General features: G+C 35.5%; 1 protein-coding gene across 2 annotated transcripts; it reads right to left on the reverse strand.

Annotated features, from left to right (window-relative positions):
* Positions 1-1,141: 1,141 nt before the first annotated feature.
* On the reverse strand, positions 1,142-6,651 carry LOC117634904 (nudix hydrolase 16, mitochondrial-like). Of its 2 annotated transcripts, XR_004586842.1 has the most exons (6): positions 6,127-6,598; positions 4,939-5,053; positions 3,062-3,145; positions 2,072-2,335; positions 1,839-1,980; positions 1,142-1,647 (listed from the first exon to the last, which is right to left on the reverse strand). XR_004586842.1 is itself a non-coding variant. In XM_034369182.1 (5 exons), exons 1-5 carry the CDS (start codon positions 6,195-6,197, stop codon positions 1,921-1,923), a joined length of 594 nt encoding a protein of 197 aa, XP_034225073.1. In that variant the 5' UTR covers positions 6,198-6,651; the 3' UTR covers positions 1,142-1,920. The 2 variants fall into 2 exon arrangements, 1 of the variants encoding a protein (XP_034225073.1); XM_034369182.1 differs by having other exon boundaries at positions 1,142-1,980; positions 6,127-6,651.
* Between the last annotated feature and the right edge of the window lie 6,059 nt (positions 6,652-12,710).

Consider the following 12,710-nt stretch of genomic DNA (forward strand, 5'->3'; position numbering starts at 1 on the left):
AAATTACAATATGAAAAAATAAATTAAACAAACATGAATGAAACAACATAAAAATTGTGAGAATACAAAAAAGAAAGTTTGCATGTCATCATAGTAGTAAAGTGAGAGTAAACATATGACAGAGAGGAGACAGAGAAATAACCACATAATATTTAGCTAGAAAAATTTAGAGGTAAAGAAAAGAGACTATCGTGCTAATAACGTGTTGTAAAATTAGGCAAAGTATGAAGGTACCACTGAATATTAAGATGGAATTGTATTTGCTCTTTTGGTTTTACATTGATAAAATTCTCTCTCAAATAAAGCTTTCTAACTCTCATATTTCTCTCTCTTTTTTCTCTTCGAATTGGTGTCTCAAAGCCTGAAACTTGCCACTATTTATAGACAAATGATATATGCTTTACAAGCAGAGCATTTACTCTACAACATTAACTCATAATTGCTTCTTACTATTTGTAAATAATGACTAAGCTCATAAGTCTTCAACTTCCGTAAAAACATGGTATTTCATTCAATGTTCCTCCTCATTTTCAACATGTGGGTCATCTATCATTTACAACATAATCTAATTAGTTAATTTATTTTATGGACAAAATAAAAAAACTTAAAACTTAAACAGAAATAAAAATAAATTTCTGCAGCCACGTTCTTGAAACCATTGCCGTCGTCATACAAACGTACAACAGCCAAAGCTTTGCGTCTTTTGCTTGGGATTATTTTCAGGCTAAAGCACAGCAACCAAAGTTCTTCGTACAGCAGCCAAAGCTCTTTCGCTGGGATTATATGCGTCTTCTCCTTCTCCTCCTGGAAATTTATTAATTCTTTCTGAAAAAATCAACTTAGGCTCAAGAAACGACTCATTAATTTTTTTCTGGAAATTTATTCTATGTTTTTGCAGCTAGATCGTACCATTTCTTCTCTGTTTTTGCCACTGGATTGCACCATGTTCTCCCTTATCCATGAAGGAGAAGGAGAAGATGCAAATAATCCCAAGGAAGAGCTTTGACTACTGTAGTTTTGGCTCTTGTACGTGGGTATAATGCCGGCTAGGGTTTCAAGAACGCGGCCGCAGAATTTATTTTTTTTACTGTTTAAATTTTAAGTTTTTTTTTATTTTATTTTGCCCATAAAATAAATTAACTAATTAGAATCCAAGTTGGAATAAGTTTATTAAGTATTGATAAGTTCGCATATGCCACATCCTTTAGAATCCAAATTTGGTGCACAAATTTAGTGTCCCTAGTATTATTAAAAATAAACAACTAAAAAATTGGCCAACGCATGGGGGGCATGAAAACCTTATCCCTTATAAAAACAAATCAAAAAACTTCAACCAAAAACCAGACAACTGAAAACTCAACGAAAGCACTCCAAAGTTGGCCAACGCATCAACCACTCTATTACCCTCACGATAGATATAAGAGAACACAGAATCTATATGCCACAAGCAATGCAGAATAAATCTCTAACCAAATATCGTGCCACTCCCGGATCTAAGCAACCTGAACTGCCTCGATCACGGCTAGGACCTCAACGGCCACAGAGCTTGGCAAATTAGAGCAAAAGCACCCAAAACAAAACCAGCATGTTCTTGATGAGTTAACCAAAATACATCCCCAAGTGCTCCCAAGAACCGTCCATATTGACCTGGATCCAACACAGCATGGGAAGGATGCCATGTCACTTTGGGATAAATTCAGGAGATGATGCCAAAAGAGGGGAGATACCCCACAAAGCAAAAATAGGCCACAGAGAAGGTGGGCGGGAAGGAAACAAAGAGAGGTAGAATCCCTAAAACAAGATTAAGTAGAAACCGAGTCAAATGCGAAAATTCTTACTATCACACCAAACTGCTAGCTGGTTTCCAATCTCTTTTTTAGCATGTTAGTAGGACATGTACATTTGCTAGTCGAGCTTGTATTAGCTCCTCCGACATGTTTCTCTAAGGTGGCTGTCAAAGCCTCGGGGTATGCCTGAACCCTGAAAACGGAAAGAAAAAGGCACTGAAATCAGTTTCAGTCAGGTGACTTCATAGTTAATCCTGGTGTGCAGATGTGTCAGGCGAAATTACATGGTTCTCTTTCTTTGGGTTGCTCAGCATCTGATCTGCATACCACCTTGAGAAGGCCTCAAGAGCCTCTTTCATCCATTGATGTCTGCAAAGTCCTATAGCTTCAGGAATAGTAAGCCAACTTCTTTGACGAGTATTCTGTTCTGGCCAAAACTGGAGCTCTTCCTTCACAAGCAAAGGGAACATGGCAGCTTTGCACAAACCTTCAGGACTCAACTCGTCTTGCAGAGTCTTGCTTTTAAAAAAGTAGTGCCCCAAAAAATCCTGAAAAACACAAATAATCAAAGATTGAAAGATAAGGAACTGCTGTCAGAAAGAAGTCTTTTTCTGACCATAAGGCATAGTCATCTTTGATAGCAATAATTATATTAAGTCCAGAAGCAGTTTTGGGAGTGGGAAGGGAAAGGGCAATCAAAATCAGAGAACAAGTTTTCATATATCTTCCAAAGACACCCAAGAAAAAATGTTTAGCCCAATATCTATCTCACAATACTTTGTTGGCCATTACTTACTAGGAATGGTGGCAGGAAGAAAGGAATCCAGTATTACACTTTCAAAAGTCAGAAAAGTAGGGAAATAATACTGAAGAGTAAATAACACTTTTAAAACTCATGTTTATTAATTTAGAAACAGTACATGCTAAACTTGGACAATAAAATGGCATCAATCACATCGAGCTCATTATTCTATCCATGATCATTTCTTCATTGACTACCTGGTCATATTTCCATGAATACAATAGCTCGTTACATTGTTTAACATCTATTTCATCCATTATAGACATCGTAATGATCATATATAGTCTTTGCTCAATCAAGAAAGTGAATGCAAAACTGACAAACATATAACTGAAACATTCATGGTGTTCGATGACTTTACTGGCAGTACTAACATTAACTCATACTCATAGACAGGACAACACAATCCAACAACACATACCACACGGAAGAACTTAACCACGCATATATGAAAGAAAGAGCCAGTTCTTACCATTATATCTCCTCGTACTCCAGCTTCTTCTACAGCTTCACGTATTGCTGCTTCCTCAACGGTTTCATCATTTTCCCATCCACCCTAAGATTTAAAATAGATGTCATAATTGCAGGTATGACATATATAAATGATAGCTGATTCAAGTATTACCACTCGTGCATCAAAATTGAACTCAATAGCAACCCTAGATTTCAGGCTTTGAATATATCACTGATCTCAGTGACATAATTTAAAAGGACAAAACCTGTGCACAGCAGCAGAAAAATAAATTTTAGCCTATATTAAACAGAAGAAAACTAAAGTTACATGATAAATTGTTATGCAGGTGAGAAACGGAGATGGTTTTTAGATCAGAGTTGGACGGAACTTTTCAATTATCAACAAAGGGTGGGGAGAAGAGAAGGCCTTATCACGTGAAGTCACTCAAAAAGCAAATGCAGACTTGCATTGAATTGGTTTCTTTTGGAATGAATTATGTGTGGATTCACTCTAAAAGGAAGGTAAAGTTTTAAGATTTGTAAGTCATGGTTTCCTTTAAAGAATTCAAAGTGTATAGCAGATAAAATTGAGGAGTCATAAACATTACAAATTATAATACACCTAAGAGATTTCAATCATTAATCGATGGCAGCTAAAAAATTGTTGGAAAGGTGTCTTGGGAGAGCAGTTCAAAGTGGTAATACATCTGAGATAGCTAGTTTTCCTCAACATCTTTGATTTGAAGTCTTTTTTCTGGGCAGGAGCCAGAAGGGACTGCAAAATGGAAATTCCAACGAAACAAATCACAGGTTTCAAAGCTTTTTTTTTCCTAGGTGACTCATTTCACATGGAAAGCTCTAATAAAAAATACTCATCCTAGATTTCCATGCTTGAGAAAATACCGAAAATTTCTATAGTCACTTATATCCTTATCCACAGCAATTAAGACTTGTGTTTTTACAATTTTGGTGCTAGTTGGGTATGAAAATGAGTAAGCAGAAATTCGCATGTTCCCTGTCCCATACAAGAAAAAATTCTTACACATTTCCAATCGTCCATAATAGAGAGAGAGAGAGAGAGAGAGAGAGAGAGAGAGAGAGAGAGATCAAATCTCAATGTTTTTTTTTTTTTTTTTTTGTTTTTTTTGGAGTTTCTTGTAGAAAGAGAAATGAAAGATCTTGAAGGATCCTAGTGTTTCTTTCACTAAGGTTGTTAACATTTTTAAGTGCTTCTAGGTGCTGGCATTGTTACCTTTTGGGGCGGTCTTCATTTTCTACATCAGATGTGGGGTTCCTTCATTTTTAAGTAAGATAAAACATTACTGCTGAAGGAGACATGTTGTGAGTTAAATTCCATCTTCTGTGCATTCACAACAGCTGAATGGAAACTCCAAAATAAAAATAGAAATATGGCAGTCATACAGTCAAGAGTGGTCATATGTTATTGTTTTAAATTAAACAGCCATACAGTTAAGAGTGGTCATATATTATTGTTTTATATGCCTTTTACACATTCAATACCCTTGAATATCGTATTAAGCAAGTAAATTTGTTCATAGATATTTGTGGCCAATATGGTTCCAGATCTATTTAGTATGTGTGCTTGTGGTATGTGCATATCTCAAGGGTCTGGAACTTAACACACACACACACACACACACACACACACATAAATAAAGATGAGAAACACATAAATATAGATGAGAAACACATAAATATAGATGAGAAACAAAGGAGTGGTATGTGCATATCTCAAGGGTCTGGAACTTAACACACACACACACACACATAAATATAGATGAGAAACAAAGGAGACCTCTTTAGCATGAAGTTATTAATATGTTTACACAAATTGTATTTGTAAAAGAATTAACAATGAAAGGAAATAAATTCTACCTTCGGAAAGACAAGCCCAGGTCCACTAGTTGAGTTGATCATTAGAACTTCGACAACCTTCTCATGTGTCCCATCACTATTTTCAACAAGATTTGTATACTTGAAGGGAATACACCTGTACACAACTGAAATTAGATGAAGAGACATAAATAAACATATGCTCTCAATATAATTTGTGATATGTGCTTGGCAGGGTAAGTTCTAAAAGAAATACATAAATATATATGACAAGATACAAAAGTTTGTCAACTCTTAAAGTAGCATAATCTGATATAGAATAGTTCTGAAAAAAGCTGATGCACAAAATAACTAGTTGTTAGCAACAAATTATGTACAGTACAGACACTGGCAAGGTCAACTGCAGTAACAATTACATACAGTACAGAATGCATACATTTACCAACTCAGAACTCACCAAGTCCCAGCATTTGAGGGTCTGTAAGCATCAACCGTCTACAGAATGACAGATGATTGTGGCATGATCCAGTGTTGTTTAAAGATAATTGTGACATTTGAGAGTCTCTCTTTTCCTTTAGTTAGACAAATGACAAAAAAATAAAAATAAAAATAAAAATCCCTTAACGGGCGCTAAGGTTCTCATAAATTAACCATCCAGTCTCGTCTAAAGGCTAATTCAACATTTTGCGAAAAACCCACAAGCCAACCATAAGTGGTTTAATAGAACTGCAATCCCTGGTTCTAAATTAGGAAAAATACCACTTTTCTTTTTAGTTTTATAAGTAAGAAATTTGATAACGCGTTAAGGAATAAGCAGAGTTCCAAAGACATAAAGCAGAGTTCCAGGAGCAGCAGTGATGCTTCTTATTAACAACAACCCAGTCTCACACTCACTCTCACTGTTATGAAATTTGGTTTTGATGGGTAAGAAATTTGGCAACGGGTGGAAGAATGAGCAGAGTTAGAAAGACCAGAATGCCTGATCTACAAAGGCTAGAATGCATATATATGTATATTGCACACCCTAACAAAAGCAACACCTTGGAACTTAGAAGCTGCGAATTGAAACATAAAATACAAACAAACTCAGAACAACGAGACAGGAAGAGGCAGTGGTTATGATGCCATTGTCATCACAATCTTGGGTTTTCCAAACCCAACACAGGCATAAAATTGCATTACCATGTTCACAAAAATTACCAGCATCAGTGAATCTAACGAGACACATACCCCGAAACGAGGCGGTGACCGCCCTCGTACCGCTGCTGATGGCGGCCAGTGCGAGCCACCAAGGCTGACATTTGGCGCCCTCAAAAAGCCCAATTCGCTTCTGCTTGGGTTCTGATGGTTGCGTGTGGCTATGGGGTTCGAGGTGCTTGGTGCTATAACCATAAGCTTCCAATTCCAAGCTGCAATTGAACCATTGTTGTTTTTGTGTGTTGGGCTGATATTCCTATGCCACCAAATCCAAATATGCAAAAATGCCCAGCGAATGCCTTGCTGTCTTTCTGTCTTTATCTTTTTATTCTTGAATAAATCTGCTGAGGTATGTCAATGATGATGTGCTGTGGTTTCTCTCTACTTCTTCTCTTGTTCTTCAACCACATCATCATCACTCTGCCATTGCACCGCCGTCAACCGACATAGACCTTCTTTTTCCTATTTATGTCGGTTGTTTTTGGGTCGCTTGGAGCTAGTCGGTTAAAAAGAGGCTCTACTTCTCTCTCGATTTCTCTCTTATAAATAACCGCTTAATTACACCAATTTACCCTAAAATTCAGTTAAATCTCACTTTACTCTTTCAAACTAAAAATTGTCAACTTTCATCCCTTCACCCAAATTTGGTGACCTACTTTGTCCTCTGTCATCAACTCCATTTAAAAATATGTTAACTTTGATGACGTGATTGAGGTATCTGTGTAATAGGAGCTCAAGGATGGAACCACACTACTGTAGCCCAGTGTGGTTTTTAAAAAAAATAAATTATAAAACCTATATATTTAACTTACTTTCAATATTAGCCCAGTCAGCGGCACAGATTACCTTATTTCTATGGTGACCTACTTTGTCCTCTGTCATCAACTCCATCTAAAAATATGTTAACTTTGATGACGTGATTGAGGTATCTGTGTAATAGGAGCTCAAGGATGGAACCACACTACTGTAGCCCAGTGTGGTTTTTAAAAAAAAAAAAATTATAAAACCTATATATTTAACTTACTTTCAATATTAGCCCAGTCAGCGGCACAGATTACCTTATTTCTATTTTCAGCATTTAAGTAAATGTCTTTGTCATTTTACTTTTATTTATTTTTATATTACTCCATTTACATAAGTTTACAATGTAAATAAGGAAGTACCCCCATTTGGATTCAAATAAAAATACTAGAAAATCAAATTCTCACCAAATCAAAATTTGAAAAATTGGTTTTAGTGCAAAATACGATTTAGGCTAAAAATGATGGCTCATTAAGTCAATATATACTTTATACTAAAATCCCATAAAATCAAGTTTGCTTATTTGATGTGTGAGGAATAAAAGTTGCCAAAAATTATCTTGAGAAAATGATTATTCCAAAAACCTATTTTTCATACTTAGTCAATATTTTTATATAAAACAACTTTTCATGTATAATATGAATGCATGAAGGAACCTAAGGTCAATTTAAGATAAAAAGTCTTAGATGTTCAATCCACTATAGTGTTAAACCCTATTTGGTTATGTTAAAACTTATTGAAAATTAGTCTATGGAGCTATGAACTAACTTGGTTTACATGATTTAATGTTTACTTTTATTTCTAGAAAGGCAATAGAAATTGTAAGTACCAAAAAAAAATAATTATTAAATTTTAAGCCAATAACTTTAGCTAGCCCACCTGTTGAAAAATTTATGGTTCCGCCCTTGTAGGAGCTTCACTAATATACTAAAAATAGGAGATGAATTTATAATTAAAAAAATCACATATAATGCACTTTAAAAACACACCCAAAAGTCATTTACTATATAACAAATTGGTGTTGAAGTTCCTATAAATTACAGGACTGCAATTGATCATGCCCAACAGAAAAAAAAAAAAAAAAAAAAAAAAAAAAAAAGAGAGACTCAAAAAGCACCCAAAACAACCCTAGCCCATTCTTATAAAAAAAACCCAAATATTTTTTTTTTCAGTTACAAAAACCCCAAACATTTTACCATCTCGAAAATCGAAACTTAACTTCAAGCACGCTGCTTCATTAAACCATCTTTGCAAAACGTCTCTTCATTTCACCGTCTTCATCATTTATGCAAACCGAAACTCCATAACTACCACCAAGCTTGATCTACTTTCAAAAACAAACACCACACACTGACCTCCACCTACAAAACCAACACAAAAGTTAAGAGAACAATTTCAACAAGAAAACGCTTCAAAGGTAAGACATTTACAAACCAAACCTTAACTGTAATGTTGATTAATTGCTATAAAGTTCCAATTTAGGGTAATAACAGTATTTTAGATTCGAATCAAGGACAAAATCTTGAAACTATATTAGATTTTCACTATTCGACTGCCTGCATAGGACCATAAAATAGTCGGTTTTCAGCAACTCAGAGAAAAAAAGGATATTTAGTCATATATCATTTCTTACCACCGGTAGTTTACTGTCACGTTGATTAATGACTGTAAAGTTCCAATATAGGGTAATAACACTACTTGTTTCATATGAAATCCTATTTTCTAATGCATGTCTACCACTATAAAGTTCCAGTATAGGGTAATAATATTGCTTGTTTCCTATGAAATCCTATTTCTAATGCATGTCTACCACTATAAAGTTCCAGTCTAAAGTAATAACAGTATTTTAAATTCGAATCTAGGACAAAATCTTGAAACTATAATGGATTTTCACTATTGGACTGATTGCATAGGACTATAAAATAGTCGGTTTTCAACAACTCAAAAAAGAAAGAGATACTTAGTTATATACCCATTCTTACCACTGCTAGTTTACTGTTATGTTGATTAATGGCTGTAAAGTTCCAGTATATGGTAATAACACTGATTGTTTCATATGAAATCCTATTTATGATGCATGTCTACCACTGTGAAGTTCCAGTATAGGATGATAACACTGCTAGATTCCTATGAAATTTTATTTCTAATGCATGTCTACCCCCTGTAAAGTTCCAGTATAGGGTCATAACACTTCTAGTTTCATATGAAATCCTATTTCTAATGCATGTCTACCAATATAAAGTTCCAGTATAGGGTATTAACACTGCTACTTTATTGTCGTGTTGATTAATGGTTGTCATGTTGCTATTTCTAATGCAAGTATACCAAAGAAAGGATGAAGAAAGAACAAACCAGACCAACCTCCAAACCAAAAGGCAAATAGTCATCATCCAAAACAAAAACAAACAAGAAGCCAAACAGATGGGATGACCCAAACTATGTGCAGATCAAGAGCAATATGCTCAATTTTGCAACAACAATTGACAACATCAGAGACAGACTTGAACAACAGAACAATGCCTTGACACTGCTATCGAAGACACCTTTTTGGACATTGATAGAAGCATATATCCAGAAAAGGTTAATAAAGGTAGAGTGCATGAAGTCTAATTATGACATTGTGAGACTTATACAAGACTATGACAGAAAGACGAGGAAGTTCAAGTTTAATGATGGTGACAGTGAAATGAAAAGCCAAGATGTGGCTGAAATTTTTGGCTTGCCAAACAAAGGCAAGAAGCTACCAAGCACAACCACCTCAACAAGGCTGGATTTCCATTTTGTGAAGAAATACTTTATTGGTTATAAGAAGATAACAAAGACTTCAATTGATAAATGCTTGAACTTAGCACTTGAAGATGAAACAAAAGAGGGTCCTGTTGATAACAAGATTGATAATCCTACAACTCTTCATGACCAATCTCTTCTGCAACTCTGGTTGTACACTTGCTTGGACATATACAACCACAATAGACACCTTAGAAGATATAGGGAAATATAATTGGGCTCAAGGAGTTTTGGACTACATGTATTTTGGATTAGAACAAGCAAAGAAGAACAAGAAGGACAACAAAAAAAAGCAGCCAAGCGTGAGTGGCTGCCTAATCCTAATACTGGTAAGAACACAAATCTCCCAACTGCAAATTTGTAGCATTATTCTAATGATATGAATAGACACGTGATATTGCCAAAAAAAATAATAAATAATAAAAAATTGTGCAGTATTGGTTGTGTCAAAGATCTAACATGCTCACTTTAATTCCTGGAAGAGAACAAATGACACCAGGGGCTATCAAATGGAGTCTTCAACAACTGAGTGCGAAGCTTCATCATCTAAAGAACAACCACGTAAAGGTACTCTTCCTTTCAAATAATCTGCAGCCGATATGACAACATTGTTAATAACATGTCATAGACATACAATCTTAATACCAAGTCATAGAAGTAAACTATTAATACCATGTCATAGAAGTAAACTATTAATAATATTTTAAAGAAGTACACTATTAATACCATGTCATAGAAGTACACTCTTAATACCATGTTATAGAAGTACACTCTTAATACTAACTCTAATTAACAAACAGATAAAAGCACTAAAGTTCAAGAGGAGGAGGATGCTGCTGAAGAAGTGAATGAAGAGTATGATGATGTTGTTGAAGAAGAAAATGAAGAGGAGGATGATGCCTTCATTATCACACTTAAAAATTGGGTAAGATAACCTATAATGATCTAATATTTCTATTTGAAAACTGAATTGAGGGTGTACAAACACACACACACACACACACACACACACACACACACACACACACACACACATATATGTCTATATATATACATGTATATAAATTTGCTAATCTTATTTTTTTGTTCCTTTCTAATATTGTGGAAAATATAACACTGTTATTATCCAAAAAAAGAGGCTCAACGTCACTGATAAAGGAGAGAGTGATGACCTTGCTGCGCAGCAAAAGGAGCAAGAGAACCAAGAACATAAAGTCCAGCAACACCACCAGCTACAAGATGACCTCCAAACTGAAATCCCATAATACAAGAATACCTCCAAACTGAAATCCCATAATACAAGAATTCAACGTTGTTTGAGTAAATTGTTAGATCAATCCCAGAATACAAGGAGGATGAAATATAGCTCACAAAAGAGTATATGATGGAGATCAATAATGCTGCTAAATATTGGACAAAGAAAGGAGAGCATCAAAAGATCCATGATGCAATAGCATCCTCCATAAAAAAGAATAAATTGATTTAGATGCTATACAATGAAAAATAAGAATTAAGGAAGCAGCAGCAGCAATTGCAGAAGTTGGTTAAGGAAGAAGCATATCACAAGAATTCCATACAACTTGATGTTTATGAGGAAAAATCCTACAAGACAAAGCTTCAGTTAGAAAATGATCAACTTCTTGCAGAGAAGATTTTCTACTTGGAGATTTTCTACTCATTGCCTTGTTGAGAGATAAAAAATTAGCATAGGAACTGCAAAGTGAAGAGGATAAAGGAGAAAAGCAAGAAGGTGAAGCAGAAGATATAAAATCAAGAAACTTGCATCTGAGGGCAAAAAAATCCAAGAAACAATATCTCAAAAGATCGGAAAGCAAACCAAATTCCTCATTCCCTAAAGCAGAGACGAGAGCACAAAAGAGAAAGGCACCAAAAAAAAAGGTCAAGAACCAGCCAAATCAAAGAAAAGGGCCAAAGGTTCATTCCTGCAATGGAATACATATTAGGTCTACAACATGCTGGATGAACTTTCAAAAGAAAAGCTGAAAAATTACTGGAAAGATTCAGTTGATGGGTAAGGCAATGTGTTTCATTCATTTTCAATGGAAAACACATTTATGGAACAGTTCTTTCACTTTTACTGACATTTTTTTCTAACTACAAATACTGTTGTCGCACTGCTTTTTGGCAAGGGGAAAGCATTTTGTTCAAAGATGATATACAAAGCTTATTAAGGCCCCGTTTGGTAAAAATAAAAAATCCCGATTATTTTAAAAGTAGTGGCCTTTTGATAGCAACTTTTAAAAGCAGGTTGCTTTTCAAAGCTGCTTTCAAAAGAAGCAGAGATGAACCTTTAATGAATTTTTTTAATTCCCAAAATACCATCATTCATTTGAAAAAATGACACCACCTCCACTTCCACATCCCACTCCACCACTTGCACCCCACATTCACTACCTCCATAACCACCGCCACCACCACCACAACCACCATCTCATCCACTACCTCCTCCTCCACCTCCACCTCCACCTCCACCACCACCACCAACACCACCACCATCACCACCACCACTACCACCACATCCTCCAAAACCTCCACATCCACCACCACCACCACCACCATCACCACCACCACAACCACTACCTCCTCCAAAACCTCCACATCCACCACCACCTCCACAACCAACACCACCACCATCACCTCCACAGCCGCCATTCCCACCACCAACCACTACCACAACCACCAACTCTACCTTCATCACCACCACCACCTCCACTTCATCACTACCACATGATTAGTACATAATATTTTCAACATCATGTCTATTTTAGTCATTATTCACAGTTACAACAATTTTATATTAAAATTTACCAAACGGTTTTGACATTGCTTTTTGTGCTAACAGCACTTTAAAAATATTGTTTACCAAATATGAAGCTGCTTTACTTTGTAGCTAATTATTTTCAAAACACAGCAGAAGTAACTTTTTTTAAAAGTGACAGAAATCCCAAACTGGGCCTAAGAGATACTGAAATTTTTGGACAAATCATAGATGCATATGAGGAGATACT

This window comes from Prunus dulcis, chromosome 7 (assembly GCF_902201215.1).
Source record: "Prunus dulcis chromosome 7, ALMONDv2, whole genome shotgun sequence".
NCBI lineage: Eukaryota > Viridiplantae > Streptophyta > Magnoliopsida > Rosales > Rosaceae > Prunus > Prunus dulcis.

What these genes read in the sequence shown, in the direction of transcription:
- LOC117634904 (XM_034369182.1), bottom strand. Translation starts at nt 6,197, where the DNA reads ATGTCAGCCTTGGTGGCTCGCACTGGCCGCCATCAGCAGCGGTACGAG. An exon ending in GGTCACCGCCTCGTTTCGGG is followed by an intron (nt 5,054 to 6,126) that starts GTATGTGTCTCG and finishes AGTTGTGTACAG; the next exon opens with GTGTATTCCCTTCAAGTATA. An exon ending in GAGTACGAGGAGATATAATG is followed by an intron (nt 2,336 to 3,061) that starts GTAAGAACTGGC and finishes TGTGTTTTTCAG; the next exon opens with GATTTTTTGGGGCACTACTT.